Below are 17,014 nucleotides of genomic sequence, written 5' to 3' on the forward strand. Positions count from 1 at the left end.
GGGTGGGACAGGGGGTGGGGGCGTGGAAGTCATAGCAGCTCTTAACGATGAAGTTGACAAAGCAGATGGAAGAGGTGGAGGTGGTGGAGGAGGAGGAGTGGGGCTCACAAACACTGGCGCTCTGCCCGTTGCTGGTGACTGAGGACGATTTTCTACCAAGCCAGTAGCAGAACTGAAACATCCAATAACAAGACAAAGTTATTAGAGCTGGAGAGTGGAAAAACAGAGGAATAGATTCACTTCTGCAACTCAAGAATACTGAACGCTGGGCATTAAAGAGCATTATGTAGTACGATGATTTTGAGGTATTCATACCTCGTACACAAGGAAATCTAATTCTCAGTACAGAGTATGCATCAGTCTTCCAACAGACCTTTGCTCAGATTCAGCTATTAACTGAGTTTACACTTGACCACTTCATACCTAACAGAAGGAGGCACAGGTTTCACATCTCCTGCTCCGTGCATTGGAGGTGGCGGTGGTGGCTCATGTGGTCTGACCAACACTCGCTCCTCGGCTCTGTTCAGAAGTTCAGACATCTGGCTATAGGGTAATGCAGAAAGTGAATATGATCCATCCATATGGTCCACATATGCTTGAGATCTGTAGGAAAACAGTGAAAAATGATCCAACGTTAGTGACCTTTAATAAAAGTATTAGAGCCGTCAGCTACTGTTCTACACTTCAGTTTGATTTCTGAATTCAAGTTACAGTCTCTGCACCAAAGTTGCATATTGTACTTCATGGCTTTTTAATAATTTATCCCACTTTCCATGCCATTGCTTCTAGCAGCTCAAGGGTTTAATGATTTTGACAGGTGTATCAGACAATTTCTACAGTATCTGTGTGATCTTAGTGTTTATTAGTCACATTATTTTAAGTTAAGTAAACATAGCAATACAATCAGAAATACACATATACCAGAGTGTATTTATTATGAGACAGACATTATACTCAGTAATCATTGCTGCTCCTCAATCTCTCTATATATGCAACCACATTCTTTTATAACATTCATGAAACATCCATCGATGTCAGAATGGTAGAATTTACAACTGAATAATTTAGCTGAACTTCTGTCAGAGGATCTATATTCCAATATATACAGAGAACTCACTACTTTAGACCTAATATTTTGTAGCTATACAATGGATGTAAGGAGGATAATCTAAATATCTATTATTGAGTAGTAGCAGTAAATAAAGATGATTCAACTTACTTGTTAATGACAACTTTAGACTCACTTCAAGGACCTGATCAGTTAGGAAATGTTAATTACTCAATTAAAGATTTTAAAAAAACTTATTAAATTCAGAGGAAATGTGTTTGCAGAACACTTTTCAACAAGCAAAGCAATACTCTCATTTCCACGTACTGCCACCACTGTAGTATCTAAGCCTATTAAATTCTTTGGGGGTGAAGTTCTTACTCAAAAGCACAGTACTGTTCTGTATCTGAGCAGCATGCTCCACACATGCAGTGCTCCCAAGCACTACAGCATTATTCAGAATTGCATTACTGGTACTGAGATAATCAAGGTTTAGGCCAGGGTCCTGGATATAAAAGGAGTCCTGCAACAAGTGTGTCTAATGTGGAATCTGAGGTACAACGCAACAGAAGGACAGCAGGAAAGCAGATGTTTCTGCGAACAACTCGAGACAGGAGTTTACAAAGATAAGATAGTATAAAGTTGTTCCCCATAAAAACGTTAATCACCATAACTTGAGTTGTACCCTACTGAGTGAAATGCACTGAGACCATTCTTACTTTCTGAATTGAGCTAAGTTTCTACAAGCAGGTTTTTCCATTTTTCAGACAGCAAACACTATTTCCTAGAGCTGTCACAATTACCCACTGTCACTATTAAGTTTGTATGAAGGCCTTACAAAGCTAAACAAAATACTCTCATATGGTGTGCTTTTGGCCAGCGAAGGATAGGGGAAAAATGTAATTATTTTTTGGAGGACAATGAATACTTTCTAATTTAAAAAAACTCAAGCCCCAAATAACATACCCCCAAAACTCCTGATATTAATTGTCAGCCCTCTTTCCTATCAGATGTTTCTTGGCTGGTAAAATGGACTTGGTTTTGCACAAACACCAGAAGCATAAACAGAGCAGGTGTTTACCATGTGAAACGCTGCTTTTAGCCACCAGCAAATACATGCTGTGAAATGAGAATCCAACAGATCAGGTTTTGTAATAGACTATAACCAGAAATGTCAATCAAATCTTGGATTTGCTCAGGAGTAAAGAGAACCTCAGCATTCTCATTTGAGTTCCAAGTGGACGTTTGTTCACATAGATGAACATGCCGTATAGTCCTGGCAGTGTCCGCTTAAGAAAAATCAAGACTGGAATAATAGGGATTTTGTAGGTCAAAACTGGAATGTCGTGACACACCTGGGTGCAAGCTTGCAACAGTGACACTACACCTTCTTCAAGGTGCAGACAGCAACACATCCTCAAGGACACAATGAATTCCAAGGACACACGCTACTCCTAAAAATAACAAGATAATAACTACTCCTGTAAGGACACACTAAGTATTTTAAAACTGAGTTTCGATTGAGCTAAATCCATGATTTCCAGTGCATTTCAAGAATAGTAGCAGCATCTCATCATTTACCATTTCTCAAGCATGTTTGCTATGTAGTATCTGTACTTAATAAAGGATAGAAAAAATAAAAAGGAACCTTGATTCAAAATGTGAAGCTGGGCCATTAGCAACTTCAATATGCTTATGCAAGAGGTTAGCATCATCTTCTGCGAGCTCTGGACCTTGGGCTAACTTCTGCCACTCTCTCCGTCTGTCATGAGGTGCCCTTGGCACTTTTTCTGGTTCATGAGGGCGATCAAGATTTTTCTGCTGTAGGAGAGTTGTGCAAACAAAACTGACAACTAAGACAGTGTTTTTTAATTAGTTGCATTTAAACATGAGCCACAAAGTAATGAAAAACAATTCTAATTCAAGTGCAAGAAAAATTTTCTTTCAGCCAGCCTATGTACGCTATGTAAACCGAAAAGACTTGTAAGAGGCAGAAATTTCAGTCTAGTGGATAATCAGCTGAATAATACAGAGAAAAATAACTGTATCAGTAGCATTTTATTCTAAGTCTGAATTGAAATTATGAATTTGACACTTATATTTACTGTCTCTGAAATATACAGAATAATGGTGAAACAAAAGAGTAGCATTACCTCTGCAAAAGTATTTAAGAAAATATAAACAAGGTGCTCTATTTCTACTAATTTCTTTCTAGTTTAGAGTAAATGTATCTATCAGAATGTCATTCACACTTTTTCACCGGTAAGATTGTCAGAATTTTGTATTATAAAATGGTGTTCCAGTGAAATTCTTTATTCTTGCTGTATTCCTCCTTTTTTCTCCTTTTTGAGTCATTGCCAGAAGACTTACAAGTTTTGGCAAACCTGCTTTTAGTTACATTAAGACAAGATGAAAGCTCTAGGCCCTTCTATATTATTATACTGTTATTATGAAATATTTATTTGTTAAAGTTGATGGAACTGAATGAATACAAGTAGTTTTAGTTGAATGAAGATGACTCTGTAAAGTTTGGATTGTTATTAACTGCATAATGAAAAATGTACCATATCTGCAAGTCAGCCCTTTCCACAAAAAAACCAACCAGAAGCTATGTAAAGCTAACATACATACCTTCTGCTTCCTCTTTTCTTTTCTTTTGTCCTCGGTGTCCTGCAGCATTTTTTCCTTCCACAGGTCAAAGAAGTACGAAGGATTGGTATAAAACTTCAAACCCTCTTTTCCATCATCCCTGAAATACAGTGACGCAAACAGGGCATACTATTTATTTGACAACACATGAATCCAGACAGTAAGGCAAAGGAAAGGCATATTATGGAATACCTAGTTATCTCAAACCCTGAAATAATTTTACTGAAGAACATAAAAAAGATGAACATTGACCTCCTGTGCCATCATTCTTTACCATCTTTCCTTGTATTCAAGGTCCTGATTTTAGACAAGTAACTTTAACACAAGCCGTAGATAAAAAAGGGCATCATAAATCAAAGAACTCTCGTTCCAGTAACTCAAATCTTGCTCTTAAAATAATGAGCAAATTCATGTGGCTGCTCATGTCCAACTACTGATTCAAATTGACTGTGGGACAGCAAACAGCATTCACTTCCATTGAAGAACCTTCTTTCTACATACTTAATTCCTTATTTTCTTCACTTCACATCCAAGAGCATTACACAGTTTAATAAATATAGATAATAAAAAAGGCTTTCTCTTATCATTGTTACACTGGGGTAAAATTTGAGTAAAGCAGAGTAAAGTTTTAATGCTTATAATGTCTTTTGCTGCCGGTATTCCTCCACCAGCTTCACAGTTTTCTAGGTGGGCTCATTAGATATTCAAGTGCTACTCAACATGAGCAAGGTGCCTGGATATAGCATCTCTATTACATATGATAAGCTAGAAATTAGTTTTGATTAATTTTATTTTACTAACCTGTAAGGGGTGAGAATGTTCAGTGGAGGTGGCTGTTCACAAACGTCATAAGTTTCTTGCAAAGGAATAGGCAGAGTTTTGCGGTCAAACAGCTGTTGATCTTGAATTGTGGAACTCCGGAAAGCTTTCCTCATTGTAATGTCCTGCAGTGATACTGAAAGGGGATAATGCCATTTAAAAAAACTACCAAAGATAGTTTATTTGGATTAATCTGGAATTGCTTAATGCTGATTAGAATATAAATATAAAGCACTACTACTATCATCTTACACATTTTACAACAAATATAAATTCATCTAGCACTACTGCCACGGCAAGATACTGTCAGATCATGTGAAAACCATGGTTGTAATCTTCTAGCACATTATCCTCTATTTAGCTTCACAGGAAATTTTTGCTTACCCGGATAGACATCAGAACTCTGTCTCTCCAAAGTAGTTCAACAAATTGCATACTGTAGCTATGAAATATCATTTCATAGTTCAGAAGTACCTAGTAACATTTAACAACTCCATTTCACCATCCTTTTGGTACTAAAAAAGTACTCTCTTATCCTGAGGTATACATGTTACCTTTACACTGTCAGCAAGCCAAACTTTGCATTCCTTGCATATAGGCACCAGTTCCACTGAAGGCCCGCTGAGATGCCAACCCAGCAAATCCCTTAAGCTTATGCCACTGACACCAGTGAGCTCTAATGGGAGGCAGTACTATGTTCTAACACATGAAACTAGTCAAATGTCGTTTTTTAATCAGACTGTTTAAGCAAGATGAGACTTCTCTGTTTAATTCAGGTGCGACACCTTGAGTTTTTAAGTGCAGTAGTTAGGAATAATCAATTATCTTTATGTAAGATTCAAAGGAAAACAACGCTAGGTGAATGCAATAGATTAAACAGTGATTTGAAACATATTGATTTACAGCTGTTAAAGCCTATCTTTTTCTATTTCACAATCATTAAAATGTAGAAAAAGATTAATGGAAAAGTGACAACTGATGAAACTTGCACTTTTAATTCTGGAAACAGTGTACCTGTTCAGTCTCATATTTCTCTCCCTCCCTGATCTTCAGTTACTACATCTGTGAAGTCCAGGTGTGTCTCAAGACTAACTTTGCAGCCAGCATGAGGCCTCCACTAGATAAAGCAGCAGCCATTTTCATTGGCTTGGGCTTTTTTTTCCTTCTTTTAAAATCACAAACAATACTGAAAACAGTTTTAAGACATACTAGGCAAAGGCAGCATTTTCAGCACATGCATTTTATCTATAAATATGTTTATTTTATACAAACAGGTTGATAGTAGTGCCCCTTTACGCAAGATGAGAGGATACCTCCCCCCCTCCCCGAGCCTTCGGTGACAATTTTTTAACACAGTGTATCTGTTTAAGCTGAAAGCTGCATTTTACTCTGGTTCTTGTATCATATACAAGTGTACACATATGTACATACGCTCACATGCACAGAGCTGGATTTCTGTTGTGTGATCACAAAGTGGCAGAAGGCAGGATTTTTTCCAGAGGGCTTGGAATTCCTGCAATGTTCTATCTTCTTACCTAAGCGTATTGGCAGCATCCTTTGTGAGGCTAAAGATGGGATTAATTTGATTTTCAGTTTGGCTTTTGAAGTTTATTGCTATTGGCAAGGTGGTGCGTTCCTGGAGAAGTTTCCTTCTTTTAACCCTTAGGTTCTACTCATTACAGTGTCTTTTATTCTTTTTAATACTTCTAATTAGCTGCTCAGAAGGCTTTTTAAGTGTGTGAGAGAAGTATTATAATGTATGAACGTCAGCTAGGAGCCTCAATTTCTGCAGGTATTTTTGTACTCATAAATAACCAGATATATTTTGTACCTGTCATGAAGTACAGGTTGTTATTTGCTGGCACAAGTTCACAATTAGAAGAACTGGAGTTTACCTCATCTAAAAACCCAGTCTTACATTCTTTTGTATTTCAGCTGTTTTTCCTTTGGGTTGTCCGTTTTACAAATCTCACCAAATGTACTTGTTCAGAGTTGCTTGGTGATCCTGCAAGTCTTTAAACTGTCTGTCACTTATTGGAGATTATGCCAACAAAAATAAAAGTCAGTATACTTCTCTTTGAAGCTGTGTACATTCTGAAGGCAACGAAGTAAATTAATTTATTCCAATAAATAAATAAAGACAGTTCTTTGTTTTAATAGTAAAATGCTCATGGAGTATGTGACACCGTATTATTGAGACGTATATTGTTCTACAAACTCTTTATTAGCATTCCTTAATCTCTTCAGTGAGCACATACAGCCCGTCTAATTCATAATCTCCATTTTCTTCTTAAATCTTCACTTTCTGTAAACACGTACAAGGGGATAACACACCTGAGGATAATCAATCCCCAACAACAAGCATAGATTACTTTCTCTCTAAAACTAAGCTACATAGCAAAGGTCTTCACAGAAAACATACCCTGTTGAATTTCAAAGAGCTAACAGCATCTCCTGTGCTGATATCCAACAACTGGCACTCACTGAAAAGCATGCCGTTGTTCAAAACAACTGACTACGTTAGGGCAACGTTTCTAAGGAAGTGAAAGGATGTGGCGCACAAAATACTGAGAATCATGACACTGATGTAACTCGCCTACACACAGGGGTCAGGTAAATCCCATGTTGCAAGCACAGTGTAAGCCTGGGCCATGCAGGTTTTGGCTCACAAAGCCATTTGTTTCGCTTGCCAGCTGGCTAAGAAACAGAAGCCCTGTGTGGCTTCCCACCTCAGGGGGGAGAAGAGGTGAAAACCTGGCTGGTCATCCAGCCACTTAGCTTTGGCTGGTTGGCAAACTGGCACAGCAAGAGGGCACATCAAACAAATTGGCTGTATGAATTCAGTGGTGAGAAGAGATGAGATGCTGAAGGAGGAGTTGGAAATGCTGCAGGCCTTTGACTTGGTGCTCATAAACTTAGGCTTCCAGTTGCCTAATTCCTAACTAGCACCAGAACCTTCATATAGGCCAAGATCCTAAATTTCATATGGATACACTTTCCTGAAAGTCCATCTGCGACTCCACTTGTGTTTACTGCAGTGAACAAAAAAATGGGGTCTTAAATAATTTCCTTAAATGTCAAGATGTTCAGAAGTTAAACATTTATTCAACGATCTGAACAAATGCCATTTTATCTTTACTACGTCTGCTGTTTGGAGTCTACGAAAAGACCTATTATATCAGTCAGTCTATCTGTCTGTACACAACAATATTTTCCACATAATTAAAAATTATCTCTGTCAGAAAGCTAAAACTACCAACCTTTTGTACATTTGGTTTTGAAAAAGAGGTGCCAGACCATTTTTATTTGTAATCAACAATGAACTGGGGGGAAAAAAATAGGTATTTAAGTTGCACTCTAATAAGATACAATAACTGGGTTTCTTTTGGGCTGAACTACAAACTAAATAAAAGACACATCAGTAATATATATACATAATAACATTTTACCTCCTGTTAAGCCTCTCATTAAACTGCAATCCCCAATTTGTAGTAAAAGTCAGGTAGGGAGCACGTCAGTGTACTGACAGAAAGTAGCTACTTTTACATTTCAAAGACATTATATATTACATTTTATTTTACCTTACCAGAGGAAAAAAACCTGTTACTAGATTTTTTTGTATTCTTTTAAACTCACTCCAATGTACAATTTATGATGAGGTTCTAGGCCAAAAAATACCATGTTAAATAACATATATTCCTTTTAAAAGCTTGCTCTCTCAACACTTTCTGCAGAACTCCATCCCGACACCTTTTATGACCATGAACTCTTGAATGCCACAGCTATGACTCCTTGCAGAACTGAATGACTATGGGAAATTACAGACTAATCAACCGACTCAGTTGCCCACAATTGTCTTTCTCTGTTCAAATTCTTACCCAGTGATTTGAAAAATGCAGGGAAGAAAGAATGACAATATCGAATGAATAACTTAGTGATAAGATTCCAATTAAAGGTAATTAATTGAGGGGGTTTTGAAAATTCTCTTCAGATGAAGATTTGTGCTATTCAGTTCCTAAAGACACTGCAATCTTGAAGTTTGATTTCTACTTTATATATTTTATTTTTTTAATGATTATCCACTTCAACAATGTCTAGGATTGCACATATATTAGGCTTCTCTGCCATCAGAATACTTCTGACTGGTCACTGCAGGTTTAATAGTTGCTAAGCAGAGAGACTACTTCTGCAGAACAGAAACAATTCTCCTTTGGGCTCGCCCCAACACAAGAAATTCAAATTTTCTGAAATACTGATTAAAAAAAAAAATCCAAAACAGCTCAAGCACTCTTTGGATAGAGCATGTATGTAGCTTAACTACTACAGGTAAAGAAAGGGAAGATGTAAATGTTAGAGCAATCATTTTAAGAGGACTCAGAAGCTGCTTCAAATGCAGCGTGTAGAGCCGGGGGGTGCAGGCAGCCCCAGCAGCCCCAGAGGGAAGATGTGAATCACCCAGTGGCATCACGCAGTCGGTCAGAGGGTCAGTCTCAAGAAAACCCCCACGTTATTTAGCAAATGACATTTTGTCCAGATCCCTCTTTTTATATACAAGACACAAATTATGCAATATCATGGCTTTACAACTGAACTATTAAGCCTTGGACACATTAATTTAAAACCAATTTGCTTACTAAATAAACCATAAATTGAATCGAGGGCTAAGAAAATTGGAGAAAAAGCATGGAAAAGGGTTGGAGCTCAGCCCATCTGCATAGATCTCCGAAAGGGAGACGCACTCAAATCCAACTTTCATTAAGTGGAGATGTGCCAGGAAAAGTGACCTGCTATATAATTTAATTTAACAGTCGTCTTCTTTATTTGACTTCGAGTGTAAAAAGCCTTATGACTGAATTGACAATAGTGTTATTCTCCACATTAACATATTAGACATGGAGGTCATGACCCAATTTTCATGACTCCCTGTTCTTAACTTTGATTACATTTATACTAAACTCACCAAATTCCTCTTCAGAGGCTAGAGACAGTAAGTGAGCTGCCCCTTAAAATGGGATTTTCTACCCTTTCCTTCTAAGTCTCACAATGGGCTGAGTATCCCGATTTGAAAGCTGACAGTGTCTCCCGTTTTCAGAAGTATACAGACCACAATTAGCTGTGAAGCTTTTCAGGCTTCTCCCCACCAGATGCCACCTTTTTTGCCTATAGCAAAACGTCAAATCTCTCTTTAGTGTTAATCCAGCAAAATTTCTGAACTACTATCCTTTTTATGATAGGGCCATATTTCTAGAATGTTTAGAAAAAAACCAAGCACATGTATTCAAAGCCAGAAACCTACTGAAATACAATTCACAACACTGATTCCTTTCCCGAAGTATGCCAGGCTGCCCACCCATAGCACTTCTGCCATTATGTTTTTTAAGTTTTGTCACAGTTGTAACAGATATGCTGTAGAAATCGAGAATTTGATACACTGTCTTTGAGATGAAAATCCTCTCCAGTTTGAGATTTCAATAGCATTAGACAGTTCATATTTATTTCTGAGTGATACACAACTGTTTTCTAATACTTCATTACACTGTACATCAGAGCTGTACTGTGTATCAGCATTTCAAGAAAGAACAACATAAAGGCTGAAACAAGTATTCTTTTAAAAACTGTCAGACTTCTCCAGATATGAAATTATTTACTTGCAGTAGTACTCCAAGCATAATGGCACAAATAAATTCACAAAAATGTGGTAAATTAACAAAAATCTATTATTATACTTATAAAATTTGCATATATATATGTACACATATGGAGAGAGTTAGTAATGGTATTTATAAAGTAAATACTGAAATTAAAAATGGTTGCGAAGAAACTATACTCTTAGGGTTTATTTTCTGACCTATGAGGATATCTTATACTGCAGGGCTACTGAAACTGTCCTTAGTTCACCTCCATAGCAAGAATGTGTTTTCCTAGTCCTAAAAAGACCCCAGATAAAATAACTCTCGAATACATATAGGCTAGTTTCCCATACAATTGAAATAAAGTTCAGTTTACTGAAGGAAAGCAGACGATTTCTTTTTGTCTGTATTCAAGTTTAGTATCTCTTCTGAGGAGAAAAAAAAAGTGTATGTAAAAAGAATGAAGTATGTAAAAAAAATGATTACAATATGAAATTAATAATTCTGAGAAATCAAGAATTTGAAAACAGTGTAGTAATTCAAACCAAACCAAGTTCATAGAAATTCTTCTATGACAGAAAGTTAGGTTTCTTCAGAGTGCAATCCTAACCTTGGTTTTATTCTTTCACAGACATATTGTAATAATTCAAAATGAGAAAACACACAAAGTACTCAAAAAATTCAGAGGTTTTTATTACTTTGACTCTATCAGAAACATGCCATCAAGTATCTGCACCTTGTTCAATGAATCTGACTTGGGCTGCTTTTGTTCATGCCACTTAGCTTTAAACAAATCTTAATTTCTTCCTCTTGTGTAATAGCATGGGCCGAAAGGAACACATTAAATCTTCTTTAACTGCCTGCTGGCAAAGAACTAGCAAATGAGACTTACCTTACAAGTATAGCCTGTTTTACACATGCTGTTAGCTGAGCAGAAGTACTGAAATTCTCAGAATTAATAATTCTGAGATAGAGGGTTAAGGAAGGCAAATCCCAATGTTTTCCCCACACCTTCATGCGTTAATGTCCTCCAGCTATTTTAGCCCAGGTGAGGACTAAAACAAAACTGTTTATGATGAATTTCCAAATTTCAAGCCCAAAACAGGATACTGAAGGAGAAACAGTTTCCTAATTTTTAATGAAATATAATATTGAATTTCCTCTCATCTCCTTTGTTCTCATCTGGTGACTCATTCTAGGCAGATGTTTGTGAATAAGGAACACTGGGTATGGCTCAAGGACTGGATATTCCCAGATTAATAAAAACAGTCATTTAATAGTTCCTGACACTGATGACTGCATGTGTTCCTCTGAAGTACTAGCAGTCACTGCTACTCTATGGTGTGAGAGACAAATCCAGGGTATTGGATTCGAGTCACCCTTAGCCACTCTGGACTTGATCAAGTAGACCTCTCTTCAGCCCCATTTTCTTCAATTGCGGTGTCTGTCCCTTTCTTTAGCTACACAGTTTAGCAAATGCTACAGTATACACAATACTGTGAAAAGTTATTGATCTGGTGCATTTGGGACTACATACTATTTAAACATATTTCTAGCACAATTTTCTAGTACAATTTTCCATCTTGCTATCCTGTAACATCCTTAGATGCTTTAACTCAACAACTTAAAACGATCTCTCCATTTTCCTGAAATCTGAATGGTTGCCATACTAGATACACCATATCAACATATATCCCACTGTGATTTAAACCAAAAACTAGGCTGTCAAGGGTAAATGCAGAAATGACATTAACACTCTCGAGTGTTACAGCTCTTACAAGATTACAATTGCTGACAATTTGTTACTGTACACAGAAAGGATTTTTGTCATTATCCAATCATAGTAAACATAGTATTTTATTGGAAAAAGAGGTGTATGTATACGATTTATGCTCAGTTGTCAAGAGACTCGGAAAATCCCATTAATATAAGAATTCCCCTAGGCAAGTCACGATTTCCTGGAAAATCTGCTACTAGCTGGGAACAGCCATCTTTCAAAACCTGCTCTAAAATTAAAGTTACACAAAATACAGAATCAAAACTTCCTTAGCTTTATTTTGCTGTTAATGAAATTTCAACATCAGTAACTAAAGACAGTCTGAAGACCATGCTCCTGGTTTGACATTTCAGTTGTGTGTCATTCAGGAAAAATATTCTACCTAGCCATTCAGAACTGAAACAGCTTTCTATATATTAAAATTGGATCCCACAAGCAATCTGAAGTTATTTTTCACAATAGGATGTCGTTCCACTTTCTAGGTCTTAGCCAGATAGTCTAGAAGACCTTAAAACCATTTGAGGTAACAAAACCTTTCATGTAACCAACAGAGATGCCGGAAGGCAAAAAGGCTTCATGGCATTTAAATATTAGCTGGTCAATGTTCCTGTAGTCATCACAAAGCCTATGCATCATTTAAATCCCATACAAATTCTATCTTATAGGCATGAGCCCTACCCGATTGACTTTTGGAAGTACTTGTTTTCTCAGTGCTAACCAGTATTTATAGTACTTAAAGCTATTTAGGAAGAATCCAAGGGTATATATAGCATCAATAAATGGAGCTATACAACTCTATACAGAAAGTAAGACGGTAACAAGTTAAATGCAAAAATCCTACTTGGACAAACGATTACATCCCATGGGAATTAGTAGAATGATTTAAAAAAAAAAAAACAGAGTAAAGACTTATCTCCAAGCATTTACATAATATTATATATTATTAACACTAATACATAACACTACTGAAGTGACACATACTCCTGTAGCAGTTTTTATGCAAATTCATTGGTAACAGCACTGTTCAGTAACCATGAAAATACTGAGCTCAGAAAGCTGCTCAAGGCTATAAAAGAAACCTGTAGCAGAAATAGAAATGGACCTCCTTCTCATGATGCTTTGCTCTATGTTCTTATAAATACAATTTAAGCTATTATTATTTCCATTTCACCTATCAGTGGTGTCTGGGTGACAAAAAGCATAATCTTAAATGCAAGGAGTTAACTTACATTCCTCTTCCTTTGGATCGAGTTGCGTAACACTGACAGACAAACGATCTACACGTTCCTGTAGAGAGTTGACTCTAAATGAAAAACTGTGTGCTTCATTGAAAAGTTCACCAAATATATCTTCAGCATATTTACCTAAAGTATGAAAAAAAAAAATAAATTCAAGCATACCACAAGACAGCCAAATCAGTTTGCCTTGAAAAAGATTTTTAACTATTTTAAGTAAGTAAATCTAAGATTCATAAGTATCACTTGTAACAACTTGTACTTACTGAGCCCATTAAGAATGCTTCAGAAAAGTAAATAAAAGTTAAACATTTAATTTGTAATTTATTTCTTAGAAATCATATTATTTAATACATTACAGAACAGATATTCAGCTGGTATTAATTGATTTAGCTATGCTGATACGCAAGGAACTACACTGATTAGTTTCTTGGATATGTATAAAAGGATGACTTCCAGCATCTGAAGTTGCTCCTGTATGAGGAATAACTTATCTTTCCAAGTGAAAGTTATCTAGGTTAATTAGAACCAGACTATCAAAAAATACAGACTAAAATAATAAATCCTACTTTAAAGGATCAAAATTCTAGTAACTGATGAATTTATACTGAAGTAAGAGAAGAATCTCCTTTGTTCACGTCAATGGACATCACACATTTAGCCCAAAAGAGCAGGCAATTCCAGTGTCATGAAAAAAGGATCAGTAACAAGTTTCTCTTCTACAGACAGAGTGCTCCATGCAGTGCTTCTAATGCCCCCTGGACTCAACTTGAGTAGTCCGCCAATGCCACTGGAAAACAACCCACCAGGCTGCCTAGCAAAATTTGTAGCCACATTTCTGAAATACCACGTGATAGCTTTTAAAACATTCCACCATACTGTGTATATGTAATTTGTGTACTATTTGTACGCTTACATTGGTTTTGGAAGTACAAGTGTCACAAACTTCTAACTACCTGTTCTGCACACAAGTTCTGACAGGTACAATAAGAAAGGACAGTTATGAAACTTTTGCCTTTGCTGAACAATGCATATGGTAGTATACATAAAAATGAGGGCATTTTAAAATAAACACATTAAAAGGACAAAAATTAAATCCCTACAGGTACTACGGAAACTACTTAAAGATACTGTGTTGTAAGCACAAAGCCAGCGTGTACCATTTATTAAGACTTTGGTAATAGCAAGAGAAAACCAGCATGACTATAAACGACAAAATATAAAAGGGGTTATCAGAAGAAATGTACAGATGAAGAAAATAAAAAGGATCATAAATTCTGGCATATTAAACATAAAACCCAAAAACTAGCCTGAGGAACAACTAGCAAACTAGTAATAAATACTCCTTCAAAGACATGAGGAGCAAGAAAGCCTGCCAGGGAGTCTGTAGAGCCAACCAGTAATGAAGGTATAAAGCCGTACTCGGAGAAGGCAAGACCTCTGCGGACCAGCTAATTTAACACTTCCCACTGGCATTCAGTGAAAGGAACTGGGGAGACCCTCAGGCCAGAACTCTTTGTGGGAGGCTCAAAGAAACTGAAGGGACTATATAAAAATTACAAAACTAAATCAACAAAATGACCTGTAAAATATCAGTAACAATTTGTAAATCTCCTTAATACACACTGAAAGGTGGCAAGCGCAACAGTAAGGTTCAAAAATTTTTTTCTGGAACATCTTGAAAGCTACAGGGCTGTGAGCCTGACATCCAGACAAATTAGTATAAATCATTATGAAGAACTGAATTAGCAGACACCTGGATGACTTCTTAGAGAAGAGACAACACAGCGTTTGTAAAGTGAAATCTCTGAAGGGTTTATAAGTACACGGATGGGGAGCTGTGACTGAGTTAGATTTCCAAGAGAGTTTTGAAAGTCCTTAATCAAAGCTTTTCAGGAAAACTTAACAGACGGGGCACAAAAAACAAATGACATGGCACAGATAAATAATTCCTCAGAAGGTACAAAACAGAGGATAAAGTTAAATCAAAGGTCTTCACGGTTAAGAAAGGTGAGTTTTCATAGGTTTCTGTACTGGGACCTATGCTATTCAAGATATCTGTAAATGACATGAAAAAAATAAGATTAAAGCTTGCCAAGATACTAAGTCATGGAAAAGAAACACTGAGCATTAGTAAATACACAGAAACCCCAGCTGGTTGAAGAAGCTTCCATGCTGGAAAGAGCTGGAGGCTGGGAGATTAGCAGGAGCACTGTACGTGCTTGCCTTGCTCTCTGCTATTACCCACAGCGAGAAGCAGATCAAAGGTGCAGCCGTTCTCAGAACCTTTCAGTACCAGTCCACAGTAAAATAGAAATGGAAAGTTAGTAGAGTCTACCTAGCTGGTAACTCACCTAACATAAGACTTTCTAATTTATATCTTGAAAATCTGAAAAGTTTATGTTCTTTAACCTGTATCTGAAGCAAGAGAAATTACTTAAACACGTGATCCACTAACAGCAAGATTACTAAACTTTTAATATACATTTACTACAAATATATTTCATATAATATATTCAGATATATTATTCATTATAATTAGACAACTCACATAATATTCAGAGACATGCAAATTAAAATTAAGTGCAAAAATTCATGTATAGAATAAAAAGTAAATTGCAAGGCTCTCAAATCTAGTAATTTCCCTTTTATAGGTGAATTTTAAGGCTACAGGCTGTTTTATCTGTATCACTTCATCAGGCATACAATTCATCTACTTCATTAATGAGCTCCAGTTGCAAATAATGTGTCTCAATAATGTTTTCATTATGTTGCATACAGCCACAAACATATTGCAAGGAGTAATTTGCCTATGCTTATGAACACTAATCCTCAAATGGGAAATACATTAAAAACAACCTATCATGTTTGAAGTGGTATGCCAACCATAACGTCTCTACCTACGTGCCTGTTGGCAGTCTCTCTATTTAGCCTGAAGTATATTTAGCTAAATGCTTTTTCAAGCAAAGCAAAATGTTTGCTTTTAGTGAAATGTACAACTTCTGTTCAAAAGAATACTACATGTGAATGTATGTATGTCCACAACATTTATAATCCAGTATTTGTTTACGTTGCCATCTCTGTGTATATTCTGTATGAATATACCTTCCATTTTGAATGGATTACAAAAGATTTGATTACAGGTGATAACAATGAACTAAGTGTCACAAACTCAAATAAGTAAAAAAAGTATGAGGAAAAAAAATACATTAGTAAACAAAGCTGATCTCATTCCACTTAATTTATGGGTAATATGTTAGAAGAGTAAGAAATCAAAATTAATTCCATTATATAGAATGAATACTCGAAAGCATTATTAACACTTCAGAAAATTTACATCATTATGGGACTGCCTTGTGAAAAACCTCTACACTTGTTTCATGCAGTACAATAAAGAGAATGACTGTTGACTATGACAACTAAAATAATAACAAAGCCTTAGGATCTTGGTCATAGCTGGATACGTAACACCAGATTAGAAAGATCAGTGATCTTGTTTGCCTATTAAATTAAATGACAATATAGACATCTGCAAATAAAGTATTTCAACATCTGTGAAAAGCTTGTTTACTGTATTTCCAAAACTTGTTTAATTGACCAGAAATAAACCACACTCTGTCATTTTCAAACAGCAGGTCATCTTCCCTCCAATATTACCAGCTGTTCTTCTCAGTCCATCATACTGGCATTTATTTTTATTAACAGGGCAGAAGTTTTTTTTCATTTAAGTAAGAGCACACATTGTTATTTATTTTTAATTAGGGAACGTATTATTCACTTTATTCTTCTTTTCAAACCTCTCTTGTCTCAAAGGGCTCTATTCACAATTAACCTCCAGTAAGGAAGGGACGCAGGA

The 17,014-nt window shown here is 36.3% G+C and overlaps 1 protein-coding gene across 1 annotated transcript in view; it reads right to left on the reverse strand.

The window, feature by feature from the left end:
* Positions 1–3: 3 nt before the first annotated feature.
* Positions 4–17,014, reverse strand: part of LOC104164722 (wiskott-Aldrich syndrome protein family member 1) — a gene marked incomplete at its 3' end in the record, with an annotated part of 23,764 nt that continues 6,753 nt past the window's right edge. Inside the window, exons 2-7 of the mRNA XM_009704153.1 lie at positions 13,153–13,287; positions 4,499–4,652; positions 3,680–3,797; positions 2,697–2,869; positions 424–603; positions 4–172 (exon numbers count right to left, since the gene is read on the reverse strand). Coding sequence (XP_009702455.1) covers positions 4–172; positions 424–603; positions 2,697–2,869; positions 3,680–3,797; positions 4,499–4,652; positions 13,153–13,287 — 929 coding nt within the window. The remainder of the gene's footprint in view (positions 173–423; positions 604–2,696; positions 2,870–3,679; positions 3,798–4,498; positions 4,653–13,152; positions 13,288–17,014) is intronic.

The sequence above is a fragment of the Cariama cristata genome, unplaced genomic scaffold, assembly GCF_000690535.1.
Source record: "Cariama cristata isolate BGI_N322 unplaced genomic scaffold, ASM69053v1 scaffold43937, whole genome shotgun sequence".
NCBI classification, from domain to species: domain Eukaryota; kingdom Metazoa; phylum Chordata; class Aves; order Cariamiformes; family Cariamidae; genus Cariama; species Cariama cristata.